General features: G+C 48.9%; 1 protein-coding gene across 11 annotated transcripts in view; it reads right to left on the reverse strand.

The window, feature by feature from the left end:
• The window catches only part of SLC39A11 (solute carrier family 39 member 11), a 429,657-nt gene that overhangs the window by 63,396 nt on the left and 338,616 nt on the right, over positions 1–27,645 (reverse strand). For all 11 annotated transcript variants that reach the window (XM_045489588.1, XM_045489580.1, XM_045489581.1 and 8 more), the window contains one exon: positions 4,113–4,182. In XM_045489588.1, coding sequence (XP_045345544.1) covers positions 4,113–4,182 — 70 coding nt within the window. The remainder of the gene's footprint in view (positions 1–4,112; positions 4,183–27,645) is intronic.

The following is a 27,645-nucleotide window of genomic DNA, read 5'->3' on the forward strand; positions in this document are numbered from 1 at the left end:
TGAAGAGCAGCTAGCTTGGTGCACGTGGGCCCCAGGCACATGCCAGGTAACTCTTGTTGCCAAGTACCTGCAAATGCATCCTCTCGCCCTCCGGGCCCTCCAGAGCCCTGCATGATTATCTAGGTCTCCCTACGCTCCAACCTGAATTCCCCCTTCTCCCTTCCGCAGGACAACAAAATCCGCTGACAGATGCCATCTGGTGGGTCTGCATTCAAAGCTCCTCCTCCCTCCCCTCCTTGTGGTCTCCCTTCAGTCCCACATCCCTCGTCCTGCTCTGAGGGCACACAGCTGTGGGTGGTCAACACGGGTCCATCTATGTCCTCGCCTCAAATTATTCCACGGGAGCCAGATCACGGTTCAAACCACCTCTTGGGTTTTGTCATTTCATCTCCCTGCATATCAGAGCCCACCCTAGCTGCCAACCTCTCGCTGCACGATGTGCTTTCTTAGCCGTCAGGCTTACCTTCCAGAAAGCACCGTGTGAGCTCCATCTCGGTGACTTCTCCTCTCCGCCGGCCCTGAAAATGCCTTGGGACCTACCTGGGCCTTTCTTCACAATATTACCCGCCTCCATCGTGTCCGCCAATTCAAGCTGACCATCCCCCCCGGTCCTGATGAAGAACCACCGTTCTGTGAAGTGCCCCTGACACGAAGGAAGAGCCTGCCCTTCGTCCACTGGTTTCTTAGTAACTCGGTTTGTATCCCTTCCTTGGAGCTTACGCTGTGCCCTTCTTACGGTGTTACTGGTTTCACTGCCCACTAACCAATTATTTAGGCCATCTTTTCTGGTATTGATTTTCAATTATGTCACACTGCGGTCACAGAATGTGGTCTGAGTGGTATTGATTTGGGGGGGATTCTGACTTTTCTCTGCGGCACGGCGCTCATCAATTTTGGGAACCATGCGCCCGCGGGCTTGACAAGAATGTCGGTTTTTTCATCGCCAGGCTGGGGCTCTACGCACATCCATGATGTATGTCGTGTTAACTTTTTACCTGCCTTCTCAGCGCCCGGGCGGGGAATCCTAACCCTTCACCAAGACGACGGTTTTGTCTGACTTCCCTTGAAATTCTGACCATTTTCCTTCCCCAGTGTGAGACTTAGGTTGCCAGGAGCATACAGGTGCCCATCAGCCCCGGGGCACTGTTCCTCTTCCTGCAAAGTACTGACCTCCATTCTTTACGTGGCTTTCTGCCCAAAAGTCTGTTTTGCCTGATTCCAAGACTGTAATACCTGCTTTCTTTTTGGCCGGGGTGCACCTTCCACACTTTTTTCACTCCTTTGTTTTCAAGCTTTTCTGTGTCATGTCTTAGGCGTGCCCCTCGTTCATCACCCGGAGCTGGAATTTCAAAAGGCAAAACCTGTCTCTGATGCGTTTAATCATCGGATGACTTTGCTTTTGCAGCCTGCCCTCCGGCATTAGCCTTGTTCTTTCTCCTTCTCCCTCGTGCCTTGCCTGGGGGCTCTTATGCATCACCATCCTCACCCCCTCCCCCCCCCGCCCCCGGGCATTTGAAAAGGCAGAACCCAAATCACGAACTGTAGGTGATTTATGGGGGGGGGGGGTGGCCCGATGGGGAGGGCCTGTTGGAGGGAGAACCTTCCCTCCCAAGATACTCTGGACACAGTGGTGACAACAGCAAAGGCCCACATGCTGTGGCTGAGAGTGGGTGGAGGGCGGGGGGTGGTGAGAACCCCTCAGTGTCTCCATTAGCAGGGGGTTTTTTGAGGCTGAAAATACGAAGACTGCCGCCCCAGGTCAATCCCAACTGGAAGGTCCTGTTGAGGGTTTATGTAACTCAGAGAGCGTCTGTTCAAGGGAAGAGAGGGGCTGGGTCGGAAAGATTGTTGTTCTACTTTCTTCAGAAATATTTATAAAGATTAGCGGAAAGTGCAGGTAATAGAATAGAGGGCCGTTCGAGTGGCCATCCCGATGTCGCAGGAGACGTGGCTGGACTAAAGCCTGGCTGGGGGCAGGGCTGTCACTTGCCAGCCACCAACCCCCTGCAACGTGCATGGCGCCCGAGCTCCAGGAGGACCCAGCCTGTGGATGCTGACAGGCTCAGCTCCCGGGATCCTGCTGACTCGGAAGTTTCTCCTGGTCTAAGCAAGGCCAAGATCAAAACGGCAAAAAAGCCATACTCCCCGACCCTCTCCCCTCTCCCAGGGTGAGAAGAGCAGCCTGCAGGGCATTAGGAATCACAATTAACCCTTGATTTTGGCGACATTTCTACATTATGAAGTCCCCTCTGCCCTCCCCCCACCCTCCATCAACCAGCTCATTTGGTTTTCACAATAGGTATCACATGAACGGATGATGGTGGAGGAACCCACCAGTTTGACAGGTGGGAAAAAGAAGTTGACAACAGGGGAAATTTCAACTTGGAACATGCCGGCCCACATGCACATCTGGGGCCTCAAGGAGCACACATGTCCCCTAACATGTAGCATTAGAATTTAAAGACCTACAGGGGGGCGCCTGGGTGGCTCAGTCGGTTGAGCGTCTGACTCTTGACTTCGTCAACTTGAGTCATGATCTCAGGGTGAATGTGATCCCGTGCTGAATGTGGAGCCTGCTGGGGATTCTCTCCCTCTCTCTCTGACCTCCCCCCAAATTAAAAAAATAATAATAAATAAAGACCAGCAGAGACTACACTTAACACACAGGGGTCCCACATTGGCTGAGGAGCTAAAAGGAGGGGATGGGGCATAAAGAGGCCTCACATAAGTTCAGCAGCCGAGGGAGGGCGGGAAAGGGGCTCTGTGAGAAATGAGTTCCTGACAAGCAGGGGAACAGAAACCAGGTTGATCACTGAAGGAGGCGGGGCCACTGCCACAGGGGGAGAAAGTCGGTCAGAAGGCAGAGAAATGAGCTAGATGCAGGGGTCAGAAACCAGTGGCCCCCGGGACCATCTCTTGAACATGAATCATATTTTTTAAATAATTGTGCCTTGAGATAGTGCATGTGCTGCCCAGTTGAGGTTCACCTCTGTCCTCACTGTTCCTAACTGTCTCCACCCCAGGATGGTCTCCACTCAATTTCTTGCCCCTTAGTCTTCTGAAGGCACCTGAGTTTGCCACCCTTGGATGGAAGGCTCCTCCCTGCTCTCCTCCAGCCCAAGGCTATAGTATTCATGGTCCTGTAGGCACAAGGGACCACATAGAACACATCTCCATCATGGCTACAGGATAAGCCATAAGCCTCCGTGGTCCTGAGATGATAGCCTTGCCTAGGCCCTGTGTGGGGCCAGGGAGGTAGAAGAGAAGAAGAACTTAGAAGGCACAGATTGTCTGTGGAAAGACTGTCTATGGACATGAGGAGTCAAGGATAGCAGTGAGTTTGGTTTGGGCAACCGGGTGCAAGGGGGTGATGGGGAACCCTGGAGGAGGGACAGGTTTTTGCAGGATGGCAGCAGGAGACAATAAGCTCAACTCTGGAAATGCTGAGCGTGGGGATCCTGAAAAACATTTGAGTGGAGATGTCTGCAAGGTAGCTGGACCTGTAGGTGTAAGTTCCAGAAAACAGTCTAGGCTGAAGATCAACATTGGCATCACCAGCAAATGCACGGAAAATAGTCTCGGGAATGGAGGAGATTCCCCAAGGAGAGTACACTAAGTGAGAAGAAATGATGCCCCAGAGATGGATCCCAGGCAACATCAACATTTCAGAGAGGGCTGCAGGACGAGAAGCCCACAGAAGAACCTGTAGAGGAACAGGAAGCCGGCGGGGGGGGGGACCAGGAGAGCGCAGGGTCCGGAAAGAGAAAGGAGCGGCTTCAAAAAGAGGGAGCAGTTGAGAGCATCAGTTGCTGGCTTTGTTAATTTTTTTTTTTTGTCTTTAGTCTTTATACATTTAAAGGATTTGGAGAACGCAGACGATTATTTCCATGTTGTGTTTTCAAAGCGGTTACCCATTAGATAGCTCATCTGACAAACGGCGTAAACCAGCTTGTTTGATGGAACCCCTCTCTCAGGCAAGCTTCACCTGACCTCCCCCACCAACTTCCACCAGTCTTGGCCCTCTGGGGCCATGGGTGCCCACCGAGGTAATAAGCATTTCCAGAGCACCACTGGGTACGGTGCCAGGCTCTAGGGAGCAGGTGCTGGCTTACCTGGCACTCTCAAAGGTGGCGGATGCCGTCTTTTCCACAGCCCCAAATCCGACGCCAACAGCAAGACCCTCTGAAATGGAATAAAAAAGCATGAAGGGTTAGGAGTAATTTTCGAACAAGGTTCATTACCATCGCTGTGTCAGGTGAGACCGCATTAGGCTGCCAGTAACAGAAAACCCACATAACTGTGGAGTTTAAACCCGGGGTTGGCTGGCAATGGTCTGGGGGCCAAACTCAGCCCACTGCCTATTTTGGTATGGCCTGAAAGCTAAGAACGACGTTTACGTTTTTAAATAACTGGAAAAAAATCAAAGAAAGAATAGTATTTCATGACACATGAAAGTTATATAATTTTAGTGTTCACAAATAAAGTTTTATTGGCACACTGCCATGCTTAATTTGTTGACAAGTTGTCTGTGGCTGCTTTTGCGCTACATCAGCAGAGATGAGTAGTTGTGATAGAGAACATATGGCCCAAAGACCTACAATATTTACTGTCTGGCCCTTTACTGAAAGAGCTGGATGATGGGCTCCTAAGCTAAACACATAGGGTTTTATTTAGCTCACGCAACAAGAAGTCCGAGATTGGTGCAGGGGCCCAATGATGTCTTCCCAGACATTCGAGGGGCCATCTTGAAATGGTAGACTGTTACAGTCTACTCTGAGATGGTGTGGCTACAGGCTAGCTTAAGCTTAGGGATGGACAAGATGATTCCCCAAGTCCTCTCCAGAGGGACTAGTAAGCCTGCCAAGGCTCCCAACACTGTGACTTTGATCAAATATGGAAGAACACTGCTTGTCTACAAGTATCTGATGGAGAAGGAAAGGTTACAGAAAAATGGTCCAGTGGCCTGGGACCAGTGGGGTAGAACCATAATGTTAAGACATTTTCTGGTATCTGTGGGACAGTTTAAAGATCCCCTGAATCATAACAGGAAAGAGACCTACCAATACTGGTTAGAATCAAGACCAAGGGCTTTTGGGGCCAGGAGGAACTTTTTTGTTATAAAGAGGGAAGAGGGAAAAATCCACTGAGTGAGAAGGGCTTGTCTTCTTTTGGGATTCACCGCCTCTTTGAAACGCCTCTTTTTATCCTTTGTGTCCTTTTTAGTTGGGGTGGGCCAAGGATGCTAGGATTCTAGGAGGCACCTGGAGACAAAAGACCTGCTCACACTTGTCCCATGTGAAAGGGTAAGAGCTCACCCATTATCTAGTCTGGTTCACCGAGGGACCACAATGGGGTTTGGAGTCCGAACACCCTGCTAAGGCATAAAGGGCTCTTTTCTTCCCTCACCTTACCCTTTGTACTTCAATCTCCCGTGGGGACCCTATGGGGTGGCAACTGAAGGTTGCTGGTTGAGAATTTGGTATTCTCATGCTCCTCCAAATATCTTCCCATATTCCTCATAATGACCAGTGGTGGGATACAGAATCCTAGGACTTTAGAGGTAGAGGAAACCCCAGAGATCACGTGGCATGACTCTTGGGCCACTGCCAGGCTCAGAAGTTATCGGTTTGGTTGGGGTGGGGGGGTGGGGTGGGGGGGTAGGTTTTTCCAAAACCAGATGGCAGCCTCCCAGCATGCCTAGCACACTCCAGAGCCGGCTGCAGAGAAGCCCCTGAGACACTGCGTCCAACAGGCTCTGGGGCCGAAGTGGCCAGGCAATAAACCACATGTGGCCAGAGCAACCACATGTTTCAGGATCGAGGCTTTAAAGACTGATTTATTTTTATATAATTGTTAAGGCTCCTGATGTAAATTCTAAATTTTTTTTTTTTTACATTTATTCATTTTTGAGAGAGAGAGAGAGAGACAGAGTGCGAGCAGGGGAGGGGCCGAGAGAGAGGGAGACACAGAATCCGAAGCAGGCTCCAGGCTCTGAGCTGTCAGCCCAGAGCCCGACGCGGGGCTGGAACTCACAGACCGTGAGATCATGACCAGAGCCGAAGTTGGATGCTTAACCGACTGAGCCACCCAGGCGCCTTTAAAAAAAAGAAATTTTTTTTTTTTAACATTTATTCATTTTTGAGGGACAGAGAGAGACAGAGCTGTGGTCTCTTGTGAGCAGGGGAGGGGCAGAGAGAGAGAGGGAGACACAGAATCTGAATCATAGGAGCCGCTGGTGCCCGCGGTCATGAGATCAGAAAGCTGGAGGACATCTCCGACACTTCTTCCATTTGACCAGTCCCCTACCCTCAGAGACTCCAGTGCTTCCAAAGCTGCTGTCCTCATTCTTGTTTTGTGCCCAAACAGCCAAGCCCTCAGCCGGCTCTCAGCGGTGACTGCAGGTCTCCAAGGCAAAGAACTTCACCAGGGAGCCCTGACCCACTGGGGAGAGGTGTCCAAAGCTGGGGAGGGACTAAGCGGTGTTTTATAACATCAGAGGGGCATCTCCCTTCCTTTGAAAAAAAAACAAATGTGCTTTTCTAAAGTATAAACAACAGCTGGTTGGCTCTTTTGTTAAAGATTTTGCTCTAATCAGTCACTTTAACGTAAACGATAGCGCAGCCCAGAGCAACAGAACCTATATTAATCAGGGAACTAACCCCTTCTGGTTATTTAGCAAAAGCCCCAGCACTTGGACTCACAGTAGCTCTGGGAGGTTGGGCAGGGGAGTAACCGGTTAAGGCAGGAAAAAATAGCGTCTGCCCAAAGGGACGCACGCAGCCCCGAGCAGCAGAGCCAGGTCCCCCACTCCCCACCCCCGTTTGCCAACCTGCACTTGTGGCTTTCTCCCAGGTGTGGGTGGCAAGAGCTGGCATCCGAATCCGTACTCTGAAGGGGTTTGGAGCAGTGAATGCATAGTCCCTCTGCCCCCACCCTGTACCTGGGCCAATAGTGCGGAACATTCTGTGATGATCTGCACATGAAGCAGGTCCCCCCTCTCTGCTCCAAAAGCATAAGCTGTGTCCTGGGGTGGGGGGGGGGGCAAGCAGTTTCCCACCGCCAGGCGAAGGGCAGGTGATGGGGAAATAAATGCAATTGCTACCTCGTCCGAAGGTGGAATAGAGCCTGGCAGAGAAGCTAATGAGAGACCAAGATAAATTACACGCGCGGAAAGAACATAAATAAAAGAATTAAGGCAGATACTTAAGATCAACAGATGGCAGAAAGAACCCGCTGGGTGGAGAAGGAGCAGAGGAAAAAATTGCCGACTGGTGCTCACACCCCAGGTGTTCCACCAAAAGTACAAATTAGGAAGGTAATTAAGACAAGAAACCCAAGTGACTGGAATATTATCAGTGAGCCGCTGCCTCTTTTCACAGCCACTGCCATTAACTCGGGTGCAAAGAGAGAGAAGATAAATCCCAGATCTGTAGTGGCGCATCTGGCAGATAGATGGTGGGCGAGGCAGAGTCCTGAGGACAAGCCAAGCCAGAGAATAGGCTCAGAAAGCCCGGGCCGCCCCCGCCGCCCTCCTGCGGGGTTGGACGGCAGGTGCGTGTGCGTCCCTCCCTCCATCTCCCCACCCTCCTTTGTCTCCATCCCATCTTGTCCCCCACCGGGGAGAAGAATAACAAAAAGGCTACGGCTCAGGTCCGGTATGTTATTTAAGGTTCCTCTAGAAATGGAAGGAGGATAACGATGCTTTGTGTACAGGATGATGTGCTCGGGGAAGGCTTTCTCGCTACGGACACTGTCTTGTACGAGGCCGGCCTAGACATCTTAGGACGTCGAGCCGCATCCCTGGCCTCTGCCCACTAGATGCTGGCCACGCCCCCTCCCCATGAGGGGTGCTAGTCAAAAATGTCTCCGGGCACTGCCTAATGTCCCCTGGGGAAATATTGTGGCCGGTTGAGAACCACTGGCTTCCCATCGAGGGGAAGCGTTTGGAAACTATTCTAGAACGCTCTAAGAGTTTAAGTAGATGGTAGGAAAATGAGCAGTTAAAAACTAGTGTCTTGGCCTGCTCCGGCTGCTATAACCAAATACCGTAACCCGGGCGGCTAATAACTAACACGAATCCATTTCTCAACAGTTCTGGAGGCTGAAAGTCCGAGGCCAAGATGCTGGCAGACGGGGTGTCTGGTGAGAGCCTCCTTCCAGGTTCACAGACGCACCTTCTTGCCATGTCCTGACGTGGTGAAGGGCGAGGGACCTTTCTTAAGCCTCTGTAATAGACTCTAATCCCTGGGTTCCCATCTTCAACCTCCTGATATCATCACCTTGGGGGGCAGGATTTCAGTGTATGAATGTGGGGAAGGATACGAACGTTCGGACCATAGCAACTATTTTCTTTTTCCATTGAGGGCTAGCCATTTCTTTGTTGTTGTTTTCTTTTTAATTTTTTTTTTTTAATTTTTTTTTTCAACGTTTATTTATTTTTGGGACAGAGACAGAGCATGAACGGGGGAGGGGCAGAGAGAGAGGGAGACACAGAATCGGAAACAAGCTCCAGGCTCTGAGGCATCAGCCCAGAGCCCGACACAGGGCTCGAACTCACGGACCGCGAGATCGTGACCTGGCTGAAGTCGGACGCTTAACCGACTGCGCCACCCAGGCGCCCCTCTTTTTAATTTTTTAACATTTATTTTTGAGAGACAGAGTGCTAGTGGCTGTGGGGGGGCAGTGGGCAGAGAAAGGGAGACACAGAATCTGAAGCAGACGCCAGGCTCTGAGCTGTCAGCAGAGAGCCTGACTAGGGGCTCAAATCCACAAACTGTGAGATCACGACCTGAGCCGGAGTCAGACATTTAGCTGGACTGAGCCACCCAGGTGCCCCTACTATTCCTTTGTTTTTAAGGGCATGGTGGGGGGAGGGGAATAGTTCACAGGTCTTCTCCAAGAGACCTTGCCAGCCTCCAAAACAGTTGACATAGGTGACATTTCAGCTCTGCCTGACATTCACGGTGTCAGGTCACATGGGGGATGGGAGGGAAAGCCAGCATGGGGTCAGGAGAAATGTGGTTACTGGTTCAGCTGAGCTGCTGTGGGGACACCCCTCCTCTCCCCACCTGGTTATGCTCCTCTCCATGTGGGCCCGGCTGTCAGATGGTCTCAGCAAGACAGAGACTTCTGAAATACAAGATTTGGGTGTCTGGGGCACTCAGGCCAGGGCTGAAGACTGTGGGGGGGTCTCATCTCCCTGTCCTGGGCTCTGCCACTCTCTCACCACAGCTCATGATTACATTCCTCTTGGGTGGCTTTCACACTGGGGGGCAGTGAACTAAACCCTCAGTCTGTCACTTAAAGTGCTGATGGGAAGCCTCGGTTCTCCAGCCACTGCCTCTGCTGTTCCTTCTTTGCATCTCAGGGTGGTCGTGCAGGGGCCATGGGATCTCCTGATTACTCAACTTTCAATGCTCTAGCTGGGTCTCTGGTTTAAGCGTCCTTGCTATCGGTTCTAGACATTACAGCCAAAAGCCACTTAGAGAAGGTCAACACAATGGCCATGAAGGAAATGAGGGATGTTATGACTTTTTCCCCTCGATTCAAAAAGTATTAAATTTAAGACAGCAGCTCACAGCCTGTGGGGGCTTAATATTAAACATGGCTGTGGGGGCTCCTGGCTGGCTCATTCGGTAGAGTGTGTGACTCTTGATCTCAGAGTTGTGAGTTTGAGCCCCAAGTAAGAGATTAGCCAAGTAATCTGTTGGGTGTAAAGACTACTTAAAATTTTCAACAAGAGGAGTGCCTGGGTGGCTCATTGGGTTAAGTGCTGGACTTCGGCTCAGGTCATGATCTCATAGTTCATGAGTTCCAGCCCGTGTTGGGCTCTGTGCTGACAGCCCAGAGCCTGGAGCCTGCTTTGGATTCTGTGTCTCCCTCTCTCTGTACCCCTCCCCTGGTTTTGTGCTCTCTCTCTCTCTCAAATAATTTTTTTTTTAAAGTTCAACAATAGCCGAATTATGGAAAGAGCCTAAATGTCCATCGACTAATGAATGGATAAAGAAGATGTGGTATATATATACAATGGAATATTACTCAGCGATCAAAAAGAATGAAATCTTGCCATGTGCAACAATGTGGATGGAACTAGAGTGTATTATGCCAAGCGAAATATGTCAATCAGAGAAAGATAAATATCATATGATTCCATTAATATGTGGAATTTAAGAAACAAAACAGATGAACATAAGGGAAGGGAAGGGAAGGAAAAATAAGATAAAAAGAAAGAGGGAGACAAACCATGAGAGACTCTTAAATACTGAGAACAAACTGAGGGTTGCTAGAGGGAGTAGGGGGAATGGACTAAATACGGGATGGGCATTAAGGAGGGCACTTGTTGGGATGAGCACTGGGTATTAAATGTTAAGTGATGGATCACTGAGTCCTACTCCTGAAACCAGTATTACACTATATGTTAACTAACTTGAATTTAAATAAATTAAAAAATTTTTTGGAGGGGCGCCTGGGTAGCTCAGTCAGTTAAGCGTCCGACTTCAGCTCAGGTCATGATCTTGTGATTCATGGGTTCGAGTCCCGCATGGGGTTCTGTACTGACAGCTCGGAGCCTGGAGCCCGTTTCAGATTCTGTGTCTCCCTCTCTCTCTGCCCCTCCCCTACTCTCTCTCTCTCTCTCTCTCTCTCAAAAATAAACATTAAAAACATTAAAAAATGTTTTTAAATAATAAAATCTTAAACAAACAAACAAACAAACAGCTGCTGCCACCAGCACCACCAACAGCAAATCCCAAAGGTGGAGAAATGAGGTGAAAGAGGACAACTTACTTGTTCTCATCTCTACTGAGGACCGAACAAGAGAAAAATGACTCATATTGCAGCTGGAGGGATTCAGACAAAGGGGAAACATTACCTTGAGGGAGGAGGTTCTTGAAACGTATGACATACCTCACTGAACGGGGGTTGAAAATACTCCTTCCCTGGGAGAAAAGTGGCCTTTGCCCCTGCTGAGCTGCTTCCCAGGCAGGGATGACCATGGATGTGGTGATAGGCGGGATTGAAAAGAATGGAGAGGGCGGCCTTGTGTTGGCCCTTGTGGACACATGATGCTTCAACATTAAATAGGGGCTCAGTCCTAGAGCGAGGGCAAGCTGCCACTTATATGTTCCCAGGTTCTCGTGGGTTATTTATTTAAAAAATAGAGATATAACCATCTTGGGGCATCTGTGGCTGGAGGGGACCGTGTGGGCAATGGGGGCTGTGAGGAAGGGGGCATGCCCACCCCCAGTGGCAATGGGAGCCTTCAAGGATGCTGGGAGAGCCCAGTTTTGATTCCTCCCCTGCTCCTGCCCGTCTGGGCACTGTCCCTGGGCTGGGAGGGGTGTGACCTGCTGGATGAGGAGGCAGTGTCACATCATACTATGGGAGGGATTTCCTGGCCATAAGGACTTGCCTTTGGCTGTCGGGAGGGTTCACCCATCTGGCGTGGACATGCCTGCTGTCTTTATTTCTACTCTGAACCCACAACTTGGCTGGGCCTTCTGGGGAGACTGGCCCACAATATACTGATTCCCCCACTTGGCCTGTCATTGGCCACATGCAGATTTCCAGCAAGAAGGGGAAGCAGCAAGGCAGGATCTCTGATCATATTAAATGAGATGTTGGTACAACCAGCCAGGTATTGCCACAGAATCCCTGTGGGGTCTGGCAAACACCCCATAAAGGATAAAAATGATCTACTTAGTGTTATTTTTTGAAAAAGTAGTTGGACACACTTTCTAATATGGATTACTAGCCCTGCTATTTGTATTGGGTAAAGTCAACTGTTGGGAAAGACAGGTGTTCCAGGAGAGATGAATCGGGCTCAAATTCTTATCAGTGTCAATAGGCATGTCTTAAGACCTTATTGAGAGATGTTGATAAGTAAAGATATTCCATCATGGATCTCCCTCTAATTAAAATAAACACTCTCTAATTAATATTTGCAAGTGTGCTTTTTTTGGCATAGTCTACTGTCTCCAGTTGGGTTCCAGCGAAGGACCCAAAAGAACTACTGTCCTGTGGTCCTTGCCGTCTCCAACCCCAGCAGACGGCAGAGAAGGAGGCATCTCCTTGTCGGTAGAAATGAGGACGGATGACTCAGCCACATCTTTAAACAAGTGAAGGCATCTTGTTGAATATCCACATCCAAGAGTCAATTTCAATTTGCTTCAGTTTTCAGCAACCAGAAAAAGATCAGATCCCTGTGTTCCCGTGGAGAAAAAGGAAGGGAATGCCTTTGCTGGTACAGAAAATGCTGGGCAATTCCAGCCCACAAGTCCTGCTTCATGCCCAGACTCGGGACTCTAGCCAGCTCCCCTTCACCATGTGCCACTGTGGCCACAGCACAGCTTGCCCTCCAGGTAAAGGATAAACTTGCAGGCCCAGGGACATGCCAGGTGTCATAGAGGGCCAGATCAGGTGTGGTAGGGGGGCCAGACCAGGTGTGGTAGGGGGGCCAGACCAGGTGTGGTAAGGGGGCCAGGACAGGTGGGGTAGGGGGTCCAGACCAGGTGTGGTAGGGGGGCCAGGACAGGTGGGGTAGGGGGTCCAGACCAGGTGTGGTAGGGGGGCCAGGACAGGTGTGGTAGAGGGGCCAGGAAAGGTGTGGGAGGGGGGCCAGACCAGGTGCAGTAGTGGGGGTGTGAAACCAGGTCTAGTAGAGGGCAAGACCAGGTGTGGTGGAGGGGCCAGGCCAGGTGTGTGTGTGTGTGTGGGGGGGCAGATCAAGTGTGGTTGGGGGGGGGGGGTCAGACCAGGTGCAGTAGAGGGCCAGACCAGGTGTGGTAGGAGGGGCCAGAGAAGCATCATGGTCTCTGCTCTCCAAGCACCTGGTCACCGAGATTCCTCTCCCCACTTGCAGAGGCCCCGGTGTGCAGAGGAGCATCCAGGTGCTTGAATCTGACAAATTCACACTATTTAAGTGCACAAGTTTCTGTTCTATAATTTACCAACAAATCCTTTTGAGATTTAGGAAGCACTGAAAACCCAAGAAACTCTACAACCATGAAGAGGCAGGACAATGGATCCTAGGCGGTCAAAAGTGTGGCCTCTATAGAATTATTTTCCCAATACAAGTGTACCCTGCGATGATGGGCTTATTTGAAGCCAGGGCTGCAGGTGGAATTTCTGTTCAGTGGCGCCCATCCCCCCAGGCAATGGGGAGCACCCCCCCCCCCCACCGCCGGCACCACGCTGCATGCTGAAGCTTCCCACCCCCGATCTCAATCTCCCAGGTGGTGAAAACTGCTCTGAGGTGGGACAGAGTTCCAGGAAAGAGAGGAAAGAATGGCCAAAGCCACCCCGTGGCACCGTCCCTGCTCATAGTTCACCAACCACTGGAAGGAAGCCATAGCAGGAATTCAGCCAGAGAACCTGCCTCACTGAAAATGCCTGTAGCTCACACACACACACACACACACACACACACACACACATACACACCCCTAACAGCCCAGCTTCTCGAGGCTTCATGAAAAGGATGCTCTTCTCCACAAAAAGACGGGATTCCTGGGACAAGGCAAAGCCAGGGGAGCAGGGAGTCAGCTGTCCCCCAGCAGCATGCTGCTGTCACCCATTCTGTACTCCGTGGGAATTACTCTGCCCAGGGCCTTGAAGCCCTCGGGTGGTAGCTGACACCTGCTGGTCCTCCCTGGGATTCAGCACGAAGAGTCACTGGTCACTGCAGTCTTGGGCCCAGGAGGACGGAGCTGCCGAGCTGCAGGGACAGGCAGCCTGGGGCAGGCTGTCTTGTGAGTGCAGCTGTGAGCTGGTCCACCTGCCTGCCTCCTCCCCCACAGCCCATGCATGGGGTACAGCCAGCTTTGGGACATGCCTGAAAGCTGGACAGTTTTGGAGGTATGAGGGGGACTGATTCATGGTTCTGTGACTCCTGTGGACTCGAGGGCCGAAAGAAACCGGGAGGAAAGAATTTTTTTTACCCCCCTTGAAGGACTTACGAACAAAATTAGACTCTGGCAGTTCTCTTAGAATGATGAACGACCTAAGGCACAGGTTCAATTTACCATTCCCTGTACCCAACTCCCACCAAAGTATTTCTTCTTCTTCTTTTTTTTTTTTTTTTTTTTTTTTATTATTTTCAACAGAGAAGGGGATGGGGAGGGGCAGGGAGAAAGGGAGACAGAATCTAAGGTAGGCTCTGTACTGTCAGCTCAGAGCCCGATGCGGGGCTCAAACACATGAATCGTAAGATCATGACCTGAGCCGAAATCACGAGTTGGATGCTCGACCGACTGAATCACCCAAGCCCTCCACCACCAAAGTATTTCTAAAAGCCAGGCAAGAAACAGCTGTTGATGTCTCAGACACTGTTGTGTTTCGCTACACTGATGGCCAGCACTATAATACAATGATTGTACTGGGTGAGGTGGGGCGGGGGCAGTGGGGAGCAGTATTTTCCTTAGAGGGAGCAGTAGCATTTCACAAGGATGTCAACAGAGGAGGAAAATGGTGTCTGCCCTCTCTGCCCCAGTCCTGTGATCGCTGTGCACCCAGCGGTGGCTTCTGGGCTCCTCAGGGTGGGCCCTCTGTGGTCATGGCCATCCTGCATGGACCTGTCCTCCTGGCCACGGCTGACTGGGCACTTGGTCAAGTGGGCGAAGTGAGAGCTGGGATTTTTCCATGGAGCAGGAAGAGGGCCAGGCAGCCACAGGAAGGGAAGGTCAGGAGCCATCATTATCTTCATTCTGTATCGCGTAGGAGAAGCTGGTCTACAGAAGGAGACGGTGTAGCCAGCATGTGACGAGAAGCAGCGATGGATAAAGCAAAGTGTCTGTGTCTATTTTTCATTTATCCCTGAAGCCTGGAGCACGGCTGGGGCTCTGTCCTTCCTGTGAGTATGTGAGATGTGGCAACGTCCTTGCCACCCCCCACTATTTTCCTAAAGCCATTTGAGTTCTCGCTCTGCGACTTGCAACCCAAAGACTCGATAATTCAGCCAAACTTGGTCCCAGGTACACTATGTTCATCACCTAAACTGATCTAATTTAACCCTAGTTCGATTGCCAAATTGATACTGTTACTGCATTTTCCAGAGAGGTAAACCGGGGTTCAGAGCAGTCAAATAATATGCACAAAGTCACACACCTCTTGAGCCGCTCAGCCTATGTGTTCCTTCTTTTTCATAGTGCACCACACGGGCTTCTTCATTTAGTTGACCATTACGCCTCCTCTCCTACTGGGAACTCAAAGGGCCGAGAATGGCATCAATGTCAGCAAGAGCATCCATTTGGACACCGTCTTTAATCTGGTCCTTTCAACAACCCCGTAAGATGGGTATACTCTCAGCCCTGTTGGAGACGTGGAGACCGGTCCTCTGCTGCCTTCCACGACTCCTGTTCAACTCCTCCTTAGCACTATCACCATTTCTGTTGCTACCATCTCCACATATTTGAACATCCTTTTACTTTCCCTAAGACTTTAGGCACATCAGGGGCGCCTGGGTGGCTCAGTCGGTTAAGCATCCGACTTCGGCTCAGGTCATGATCTCGCGGTCTGTGAGTCCGAGACCCGCGTCGGGCTCTGTGCTGACAGCTCAGAGCCTGGGGCCTGTTTCAGATTCTGTATCTCCGTCTCTCTCTGACCCTCCCCCGTCATGCTGTCTCTCCCTGTCTCAAAAATAAATAAACGTTAAAAAAAAAAAAAGACTTTAGGCACATCAAAATGTTTCATTTTATATTCTTACTTTGAACCTAAAAAATGGTTATTTTAAATCATGCTACTCACTACTTTTTAATCAAAGCAATACACCTACACATGGAAGAAAACATTCAAAACGCTCAAAAAAGTCTATAAAGTAATACATTTCCCCACCTAAATCCCCATTCCCTAGTTCCCCTCCTATGAGGCGACGTGTGTTTTCTAAGTTCTAACTTTTCATTCTCCAGTGGGTGCCACTGTAACTTTACATAACTTTAAGTATTAATACATTTGCTTTTTTAAAACAATTTTTTCATATTTATTTATTTTTGAGAGAGAGAGACAGACTGTGAGCAGGGGAGGGGCAGAGAGAGAGGGAGACACAGAATCAGAAGCAAGGCTCCAGGCTCTGAGCTGTCAGCACAGAGCCTGACGTGGGGCTCGAACCCATGAACTGTGAGATCGTGACCTGAGCCAAAGTCTGACGCTCAACCGACTGAGCCACCCAGGTGCCCCTAATGTATCACAGTCTTGATTTAGATAGTCAGTCGACAGAACCATTGCTTCTTACTGTTGAGCCTCCCTCGGAAAGGTTGAGGGATTCAGTGTACTTTCTTCCCACCTCTGCCTTCTGTCCACCTTGACTCAATGAAAGCTATCGCATTTGGTACCTGTTCTGCAGATATATTCCACCCAAGGTGTGTTCTCAGACCAGCTCAGAAAATGGCAACCCAAATAAAAATGGAATTTATGATAGTGGGGTGCTAACATATATTCTTTACAAATCAGGTTGCTAAATGAAGAGACGGAAAGATAGTCCCAAGAAGCCTTTAAATTCTTCCCATTTGCAGAAAATAGTCCCAAGAATCAAGTCCCACTGGATTCTTTCTGGTGTTCATCTTATCTTCTGGGTCTTAATTGGATACCTTCTTCCTTCCTTCCTTCCTTCCTTCCTTCCTTCCTCCCTCCCTCCCTTCCTTCCTTCCTCCCTCCCTCACTTCCTCCTTCCCTTTCTCTTTTCTTTTTTCTTTCTTTCTTTCTTTCTTTCTTTCTTTCTTTCTTTCTTTCTTTCTTTCTTATATTGTTTCTTTTATGATTACTTTTAAATATAATTTATTGTCAAGTTAGCTAACATACAGCATATACAGTGTGCTCTTAGTTTTGGGGGTAGATTGCCATGATTCATCACTTACATACAACACCCAGTGCTCATCCCAACAAGTGCCCTCCTCAATGCCCATCACCCATTTCCTCCTCCCTCCTGCCCTCCTCCACCCCATCCACCCTCAGTTTGTTCCCTGTATTTAAGAGTCTCTTATGGTTTGCTTCCCTCCTTCTCTGTTTGTAACTCTTTTTTCCCCTTCCCTTCCCCCATGGTCTTCTGTTAAGTTTCTCAATTTCCACATATGAGTGAAAACATATGATATCTTTCTCTGACTTATTTCACTTAGCATAATACCGCCTTGTTTCTTTCAATGGCGGTAAATACACATAACATAAAATTTAACATCTTAACCATGTTAAGGCTCAGTGGCGTTAAGGTCATTCACCGTTGGGTACCCACCACTACTGTCTTTCCAGAACTCTTTGTATCCTGCAAAATTGAAACTTGGTCCTCCTTACACACTAACTCCCATTTTCCCTCCAGCCCAGTCTCTATCAGCCACCATCCCACGTTTGTCTCCATGAATGTGACTCCTCTAAGACTCTCATACAGGAGGGGGCGCCTGGGTGGTTCAGTCGGTTATGATCTCGGCTCAGGTCATGATCTCATGGTTTCTCAAGCCCTACATCTGGCTCTGTGCCGACAGCATGGAGCCTGGTTGGGATTCTCTCTCTCCTTCTCTCTCTGCCCTGCCCCATCTTGGGGTCTCTCTCTCTCTCTCTCTGTCTTTCTCAAAAATAAATAAATATACTTAAAAAAAAAAAGAGAAGCTCATATAAGAGAGATCACACAGCATTTGTGATGCCACCTCCCTCAGATGCCATGTGTTCCTTCCTTGTTTTGTTCGAGGGCCTCCGTGACCTCATGGGATGGATGGTAATAAATTTCTGAGTCCTTGCATGTGTAAAAATAATTTTGAGTTTTTGCTCTGTGACTTAATAGTTTGGTCTGATAGAAAATTCTAGGTCCCAAATGACCTCTCCTCAGTATCTTGAAGGCACTGTTCCACTGCCTTCCAGTATCCAGTGTTGCTGCTGAGAAGTCTGGTATTAATTTGATTCTCAGTTCCTTGTAGTTGAGCTGACTTTTCCCTCTGGAAGCTCTTAAATTTTTTTCATCTTCGTATTTAGAGTTTTAAAATCTCACCAAGATCTGTCTGAGGGGGAGGTCTCTGTTCATTCATACTCAGCATTTGGTGGGTCATTTAAATCTGCAACGTTGGGGCTCCTGGGTGGCTCTATTGGTTAAGTGTCTGACTCTTGATCTTGGCTGAGGTCATGGTCTCATGGTTCAAGAGTTTGAGCCTTGCTTGGGATTCTCTCTCTCTCTGCCCCTACCCTGCTCATGCTCTCTTTCTCTCAAAATAAATAAACAAATAAAAACCTGCAAGGCAGTGTGTTTTCTTTAGCTTAAGAATTATTTCTCTGCATCCCTGCTCACATTTTACATCTTTGACTTTGTGTCTGTGACCTGGAGGACTGCTTTCTACTTAACTTCCCAGGTTGGCCTTTCATCTAGAATGTTCTTATCAGTCTATCCATTTAACTTAAAAACATTTTTTATGGCAATTATAGTATTAATTTGGAGGTATTCTTTCTGATTTCCCAGTCGTCCCCTTCCATGCCCGCACCAGGTCAGTGACAGCTGGCTGCCCGAGGTGCTGCTCAGCCACGCAGAGGTAGAGATGGTCTCATAAATCACTTCGAAACATTTGCCCAATTCGAAGTCCAGCGTAAATGTCAGAAACTAATAAAATATGTAACCCAGCTAGCAAGGTGCTCAAAGCCTGAGGTCTTCTTTTAATTAATGTCAGATTTGATCCAAGATACTCTGGAGAGAGAACGGCAGGTGCCAGGAGAATCCTCCCAGCTGGCTTTGTCACGAGGCCCCACACACAGGCTGTCCTCCTTAGTCAGACCACGGAGGATCTGCCCTTGTACTTGGCATGTGCAATCCTGGTTTTTCTCTATAAGGGAGATCCAAAACAGACGTGGGCGCTCCCCGAGCAGCAGGGAGCTAAGAGTTAGCTGATGGAGGGGAGGGGGGGAATATGGCAGACGGCGGCCAAAGAAATTGTGAGTGGGCCTCTGCTAAAAGAACCACAACTAGATTATTACAAGTCTGGTTCACAAATCTCCATCAAACAAACAAACAAACAAACAAACAGGAATGGAAGTCAAGAGGAACCAGCGGGCATTCATGAACAGTTAATTTCAAACGAAGTGCAAAACCCTTTTGGCGGATTGTAACTAGGAGGGCAGGGAGGTGCAAAGGACACAATATTATAATGTATCCGGATTTCATCATAGGTTTTGGTTCTCGTGATACCAAATGAACAAGGTAAAATAATGCATTGTGGTGTGGATAACCGCGTTCCTAACTGGCTGAGCGACTACACGCAGGTGTCAGTTAAAGGGTTCGTGCAACCCCTCGGGAAGAGCTAAGCCACATGGCTCGGCTGTTGCCACTGTCCATTCCGTGTGAGCATCAACAACTTCAGTGGGGACACAGAAGGAAAAACTGTGAGAGAACACAACATCGAGAACACTGTATGCTCAAGAGACACGCGATAAAGAAATCACAAAGGGTGCAAAATGAGAGAAAACATTTAGCTCAGATATGGCGTCTAAGAAAAGTGTAACATCCCAAACTTAGGTATACAGAACTGGCCAAGAGAAGGCAGAGGTGGCCAGCTCTTGGCTCCATGCAAGGAGGTCCCCCTTGGGATCAGAGCTATTTATACAGATCCACGCACCCTGGGAGTCAGGGCTTTGTGTAACAGACATGTTTAAGCAGAAGCACAAAACAGAAACTCAGGGGACATCACAGTTGATATCGCCCCAGGAAATTCAAATATTCAACATCTGTCCCAACCCTAAACTTGTATTATTCCGAAACTTCCCATAGTGGCTGAAGTAGGGGGAAGACGGCAAGACCTCGCTCCGCAGGCTGTGCTGGGTTCACAGCAGAGTTTAGCTTGGTCTACAAGGAGATTCACAGGCTTTAAACACAGAATGCCTTTAGATAGGGTGCGTCCTCTCCAGTCCTTGAAGGAGTCACCACTCCCTAAACACTCACATCTAGCCCAGTCTCAGATTTATTTACCTGCCTGACATCGACAGGCTTTTCCTTCTGGAATGCTGCTTTGGATGTGCCTTTAAGGTTAGGTCTGATAGGGGACATATTTTCAAGTCAGCCCGGCTCTGTCTAGAATTCTAGTCAAGAGTCTGACTCACCTACAATCCACAGAGAAAGATCTAGGATAGCATTTCCCAAAGTGAATTCTGGGGAGTGTAAGGTCTGGTGCATGTTTATAAGCATTTCATGGAAGTGCCTGTCAAATATATTTGACCCTAAATACATGTACAGCCATGTATATATATTTCTGTATACACACATATGCACATACATGTGTGTGTACTTACGTGTGCACATACCTATGTATATAAATGTATGGGGATTTAAGTAGACTAATCGGTATGCATGTTGTGTGAATCTGTCACAGAAGTACAGAGTATGCAATTATGCAAATGTCTTTTGCCATGGAATGCTTTTTTGCTTTCTTCTTTGCAGATCCCAGGATACATGGATTTCACGGAACATATTTTAACATATGCTCTTCAGAAAAGACATCGAAGAAACCATGTCTGCGTTCTGCAAGGAGGGTGTTGGAAATGTCTGAGCCTGCTGCTCGACCCTGTTTATGAAGTTGGGCCCGGGCTGTAAGGCAGAAAAACAGCTGTGGTTTCCACGTGGGACAATGAGCTGTCCTATGGCCACCGAGTGGCTCCATTTCTAATCCTAGCCACCTACATCCCATGCACTGTACTCTTGGTAGTGCTAAGTGCAGAAAAGTGGCTGGTTTGGCATAAGCTTCTCCCCCTGTTGGAAACATTTTAAAAAATGCCTTGAGGTATCAGTAGGGTTGACGTGAGCACCAGAAGATACATCCTTTCATTTTGACTGAGATCGAATATTCATGATCAAGGAAGCCAGCAACACAGCCCCCACCCTACAGCCACATCAGAACCGGCTCTGTAGGCAACTGAAATCAATGATCCCCCTTGGTGGCTGTGAACTCAAGCCACCTCCCATGCCACAGGGTCACCCTGTGATCTGCCTTCCCACCTTTACACTGGGGAAACCCATAGAGAATCATTTGCTGGCAAAAGCACCCATTCAACTTCTTACTTGCCCATTCCTTCTACTGGAATCCCCTTCAATGCCACGACTGCCCCTTTGTCACACAGCCCCATTGTGTCACCTGCTTCCCTATACTCAGTCCTGACCTAATTTATGAAACAATGCAAACTATAGAGTACATGCCCCAGGTACAGTCAACCGAATCAAGTAAAATAAAACATATTAACCAAGCTCAACCCCAGGCCTCCCAACTCCATGCCAAAACATCTCAGTGAAAGAACCAGAACGCCATGCCAAACCTCAGAAGTAATAAAAGGGGATGGTGATGTCTTTTGAGCACTTGCTGTTTCTTAGCCACTTTATTTCACATTTTCAAACACAATCCTGCCAATGACCATGGGGTGGAGATACATATGACCAATGTCTGCATTTAAAAGATAAGAAAGCAGGGGCACCTGGGTGGCTCAGTCAGTTAAGCGACTGGCTTTGGCTCAGGTCATGATCTCATGGTTCACGAGTTCAAGCTCCGCATCGGGCTCTGCACTAACAGTGTGGAGCCTGCCTGGGATCCTCTCTCTCCCTCTCTCTGCCCCTCCCCCACTTGCTCTCTAAATACATACATACATACCTACATACATAAATACATACTTATAGACATGAGAGCAAGAGGGTAACTACCTTGCTCCAGGTCATATAAGGCTTTCCACTCGTGTCTGTGAAGCCCCAACAATCTGCTCTTCTCCATTTGTCTAATATCCAAGTGTGGGTTTGGTCCAGAATTCCCAGCCAACACCGCTCATCCCCAGGGAAAAGGAATTCTAATTGTTGGCTGATTGCAAAGTTCTTACAAGCAAGCACAGTTCAGTGCTCGGATCAGCAGGCATTCAAGAGCAAGGTCAAAGCAAGAGAAGGGTGGGGCCATGCTATGTCCACAATGAGGAGGAAAGAACACAGGGAATCCACGGTTAATCGAGGACCAGAGCTCCACTCTGGGGCAAATCATGAGTAGATGTGGACAGCAGATACAGAGCCAGCCTTAGGAGAGTCTGGGATATTCCAGAGATGACGAGTTGGCAAAGGCTGGCCTTCCAATAAGGACCCGGGGGACTGTGGGTGTGCTGTTGTTGGGGTTTCCCCCAAGGAGTAGTGTGTGTTGCCATGACCTTGTTTCCTCAGACCCACTGAAGCCCTTCCTGCTATCCTTATTCAAGCACGACCCTCTGCTTCGACTACAGACAGAAAACCAGAATGCCCAGAAAGTTCCAGCCTCACCCGTGTCCCACTGGTTATCATCATGTTCATTATTTCTCACTGTGGCTTTTCTGAATTTTAGGACCCAGCTAGGCTGTTGCTTGTTTGGGATGAGGAAACAGGCCTTGACTCTGGCAGAGAAGTTTTTGGCCTTTCTAGAGGGTCTCTCCCTAGGCCAGCCTAGGGAGAGCCCGAGTGACCTCAGGGCTAGCCCAGGGAGGGCGGTGATAGCACCTACCCCTCCAACATAAATAGTGAGGACACAGGGAGACAACAGGTATATGAAGGCTTTCCAACTATGAAGCACGATGGGATACAGGCTGTTACCTCCATCTCTGGTTTTCAGTTGGCTACCATGGGGTGGAGGTGGGGACAATCATCCCTGAATCTCTAGGGAGAGAATTCTCTAAGACTCACCCCCATTCACAACCCCAAAGGCACTTCAGACTCTCCTGGGACAGGAGTCTAAAGATGTGCACTGTGAAAAGGCTTTCGATGTGATTTAAGATTCTCCCTCCTTGAACCCCGCATCCCCCATCTTCTCCCTCACCTCCAAAGGAAAACCAATGTCCCAGATCCATGTTTTCCAAACTGGGTTCCATGGAACACCAGTGACAATGTTTAAAGATTCAATAGTCAAATATTGGGTTGAATCCTATGAAATTACTGCAATTTAACCACTGTCTTTTTTTTTTAACTAGAAAGTAGCAATTTCATTGGGCCCAACCTAATGAGTTTCGGAAACCATGAATATTCTGCTCTTGAACATTTGGTGTCTACATTAACATTTTAAAGGCTAGAATAATTCCCCACAGTAAAGAACCCTGCATAGCTTTGTTTTCCAAACATTATTTGACAACAGAACCCTTTTTTATTAGATAACACCTGTTACATCTTGCAGAACCTGTGTTTTGTGGGACTCGTTCAGGGAAATACTGCCTGGGAGAATTAAAAATAATTAAGAGGTTTCTGAGCCTTTTGCAAACCCGCCCTCGCCACCATCATATCATTTTTATTTGAATAAAAGGAAATTGACTCATCCGTGTCATACCGGCCTAGTCACCGTGCAAGGACTTACTGAGAGCTTGATCTGCACCACAGCGTCTGCTCAGAACTGGGAACGTACAGGAATATGAGTGTTCTGCTCAAGGGAAAGGCATTCACGGGTGGAATAGCCAGCGTGGCTCAGAGAAGTCAGTGAGGGCTGAATGGAGATGTGAGTTCTGAGCTGCGGCTTAGTGGATTTCTCCAGGACAGGAAGCTGATGACCAGTGCCCCGTCCAGTGAGGCAGCCCCATTTCACCTGGTCACACCTCGGTACATTCTCAGAGCCCGTCTGCCAGAGCCTGGAGGTTGCCAGGCAATGTGACGACACATCATTTGCTTCCATTGTTTCTGCCTGTTTTGTCCTTGCCCAGCTACCCTAGGTAAGGTTTATTCGATTTCAGGTGGATTCAGCTCCTGATCTCCTTTAGGAGTGGTGCTATTGTCCAGTAGGGGACCCCAGGGTCACCGACTACAGACCCCTTTCCCCTCTGTCTTCTTGTCTTTCTCTGAGCTCATGCAGGTATCTGCCTCAGGGAGTTCCATGGAGCAGAGAGAAGGGCTGTCATGATGGCTGACCTTACGGGGAGGTGCTCCCACCCCAAGCGGGGTCTCAGGAACCGCGTGACTCACAGAAAGCAGAGTTCAGGGGAGGGGTGCACTGGTTTGCAAACACTGGACCTTCATAGCCATGCGGCTGTGGTAGAAACAAAGGTGCAGCTCTTCTGTACTCGCCCAGGGCAAGGGGAGATTTCTACAGCGTGGCGCCACATTCCCTCACCCCCACCTTTCCCTTGGCTCATCCATAACCCTAACTGAAGCGGACACCCTGGTGGGTAACCGCGGGAGTGGTTACGGGCACTGGGTCATTAGGAGAACGACAGCTTCCCAGTCTGCGCATGCCCTTTTAATGCCCCTCTCTCCCCCGGGGTAGCCCCAGGGTCTGTCTCGTGCAACAAGAAGAGCCTAAGTGGCACCATTGGTGGGACAGCCCACGGATGGCTGGGGCCGGACAGGGTGAGTGGGGGAGGAGGGCAGACGTAAACCCAGGGAATCCTGGAGGGCATGTTGCCAGCCTCCGGCGTTCCCGGCCCAGAGCTTGGGGTCTGATGCTGCATCTTGTGGAAGTTGTATTACACATGTGCCATTTGTAGCCCAGAAAATAGGAGAGAAAAATAAGTGACGGGGGGGTGGGGGGTGGGGGTGGGGGTGGGAGCAGAGGTTCGAGCACAAAACCCTGCAGCTCCACCACAAAGGGTCGTCTGTCCAGTGATGGTGGAATCGGGTCAGGCTGACTGGGGTACCTGCTGCTGACACACAGGGAACCGTGCCCAGGAGCTCTTGGGAGCTGAGCCAGTCAGGGCTGGGGAGCTTTCCTTTCAAATAAAATCATAATAAAAAGCAATATTCCCCTGCAGCTGAAAACTCTTAAAAGCAGGTCAACCACAAGCTGGCTATTTTTTAATCTGGTAATGACATATTTGTCAGTTTTATCTTTATCTCTGTGTTCTAAGGTTCTCCCCAAGGAGAGATTTTTTTTTTTCTTTCCATCTTGCAAAGGACAGTCTGACTCAGAACTTGACCCAGTGCTGGTTGCGAGATAATGGAAAATTTTTCATCAGCCTCAGGAGCCCAGACAGGACTCTGGCCATCAGCCTGTCCAGAATCCTCCACCGCTGGCGGCTAGAGAGCAGATGGGAATCACCATGTTGCTGGGAGCTCCTCTTGGCAAAAGAGGTCACGAGGCCTGATGGCGGAAAGTGGGATGTCACTTTAAGAAGGAGGATGATGCCAAGTGGCCTCAGATCATTCACCAGCTGAGCGTCCTTCAGCGAATCACTTTTTATCAATGGGCCTCAGTGACCTCAGGGCTAGACCAGGGAGGGCTGTGATAGTACCTACCCCCCAAGGTAAATAGTGAGGACACAGGGAGACAAAAGGCATATGAAGGTTTTCCACCTATGAAGCACGATGGGATACAGGCTGTTACCTCCATCTCTGACTCAGCTGCACTAGAGGTAGACAATTATTCTAGAAGGACCCAGGGCCCAAAGGGGGTCTAATCATAGCCCTATCCCTTCCTGGCTGGAAGAAAACTTAGTAATTCAGCCATTTTATTTATTTTTTTTTTAATGTTTATTTAGTTTTGAGAGAGAGAGAGAGAGAGAGAGACAGAGTGTGAGCAGAGGAGGGGCAGAGAGGGAAGGAGACACAGAATTGGAAGCAGGCTCCAGGCTCCGAGCTGTCAGCACAGAGCCTGATGTGAGGCTCGAACTCATGAACTGTGACATCATGACCTGAGCCGAAGCTGGACACTTAACCAACTGAGCCACCCAGGCACCCAGTAATTCAGTCATTTTAAACATGTCTTCCAGGTAAATGTCTTATTTTCCAGTCCCTGAACCTTTCAGTTTGCAAGGATTCACTTACTTTCTAGAAGGAGGAGTAAAGAAATCACTCGTTCTTTTACCTTCTTATTGACCAAAGGCCAGAGAAGCCAACCCCAGCCTGCATCCCAGACAGGCGCCCGGTTTTGCCACCTGTGAACAGAACGAAGGTACTCTTCCATTGCCTTTACTGTCTGAAGGTGAAGATGGGCTGATCAATATGTCAGCAGTGGCCACATGTTATAGATTCAAGGCCACGGCAGGTCCAGCCCTTTGTCTCCAAGCACTCAAGGATGGACCCAAGTAGGGCAGTGTTTGTGCCATGCAGGTAAAGACACGAGGCTGTCTTTGCTGCTCCTTCTATAGTTATCCTCATCAGCAAACACTTCCTTGACAGCCGGCCAGTGTGGGCACCACCTTTGACACTGAACAACCAGAAGCCAATGGAACCTTCTTTTCTTATTACTGAAGGTGAACTTCATAGAACATAAAAGTCACCATTGTAAAGTATACATTTCAGTAGCATTTAGTACATTCACCATGTTTTACAACCACCATTTCTATCTAGTTCCGAAACATCTGTGTGACCCCCAAACCCAAAAGAGAACCAAACGGTGACCCCCTTTTCTTCCCTTCACCCCAACCCCTGACCACTACCAACCTGCTTTGTGGATCTAGGGATTTGCCTCTTCTGGAAATTTCATATACATGGGATCATGTAAGATATAACTTTTCATGTCTGCTTTCTTTCACTTAGCATAATACATATTTTTTAAGTTTATTTATTTATTTTGAGAGAGAGACAGCACAAGCAGGTGAGGGGCAGAGAGAAGGAGAGACAGAATCCCTAGCAGGCTCTGCACCATCAGTGCAGAGCCCGATGTGGGGCTCAAACTCACAAACCGTGAGATCATGATCTGAGCCAAGATCCAAGAGTTGGATGCTTAACCGACTGAGCCACCAAGGTGCCCCTCTTCACATATTTTTCAGGTTCATCCATCTTGCCATGTTTAGCAGGGCCTCACTTCATTTTACAGCTGAGCAATAGTCCACTGTGCAGCAGACCACATTTTGCTTATCCATTCATCTGCCGATGGACCTTTGGCTTGGTTCCAACCGTTTGATTATTATGAAGAGTTCTGCTGTGAACATTCAGGTGCAAGTATGTCTTGGAATACCTGTGTTTTTATTCTTTTGGGTATATTCTTAGGAGGGGAATTACTGGGTCAATGGCACCTTTTGAAACATGGATCAGGGTGCCTGGGTGGCTCAGTGGGTTAAGTGCCCGACTTTGGCTCAGGTCATGATCTCATGGTTCATGAGTTCAAGCCCCACATTGGGCCCTTCGCGGACAGTGTGGAGCCTGCTTCAGATCCTCTGTCTCACTCTTTCTCTGCTCCCCGCCTCCTGCTCATGTTCTTGCTCTCTCAAAAACAAACAAACAAAAATAAACATTAAAAAAAAGAAAGAAAGAAAACATAGATCAATGTTGCTCTCCTCTGCTCCAAACCCTCCAGTGGTTCCCCTCTGCACTTAGAAGGAAGTGGAAATGCTAACCTGCACATCTGGCCTTGTCTATCTTAATCTCATGTTCTCTCTGTTTTCTAGTTACCTGGACTTTGCAAGTAGTTATGTTTCCTCCAACTGCAGGGCCTTTGGGCCATTGCTTCTTCTGGCTATGTCTCTCCCTCTCTCTACTTTGCCCACTTAGTTAACATCTGCTTGTCTTTCGGGTTTCAGCGGTCATGTAACTTCCTCAGAGAAACCTTCCCTGGCCCCCAAAGTAGGTCAGGCACACCCATACTGTGCTCTCATGGCACCTTCAACTTGTCCTTCACCACACGCTGAGCTGCATGTTTATTGCAAGTATTTCTTTTGTTGGTTCACTCAGGAAGTATTTATTCAGCATCGGCATCAGGCTGGAGTTTCCTCTAGGTGCATGAGGAACATCAATACGTAAAATAGTCTCCACCTTTTCAAGATCGACTCTTTTGTAGAGGA

This window comes from Leopardus geoffroyi, chromosome E1, assembly GCF_018350155.1.
Source record: "Leopardus geoffroyi isolate Oge1 chromosome E1, O.geoffroyi_Oge1_pat1.0, whole genome shotgun sequence".
Lineage (NCBI taxonomy): Eukaryota > Metazoa > Chordata > Mammalia > Carnivora > Felidae > Leopardus > Leopardus geoffroyi.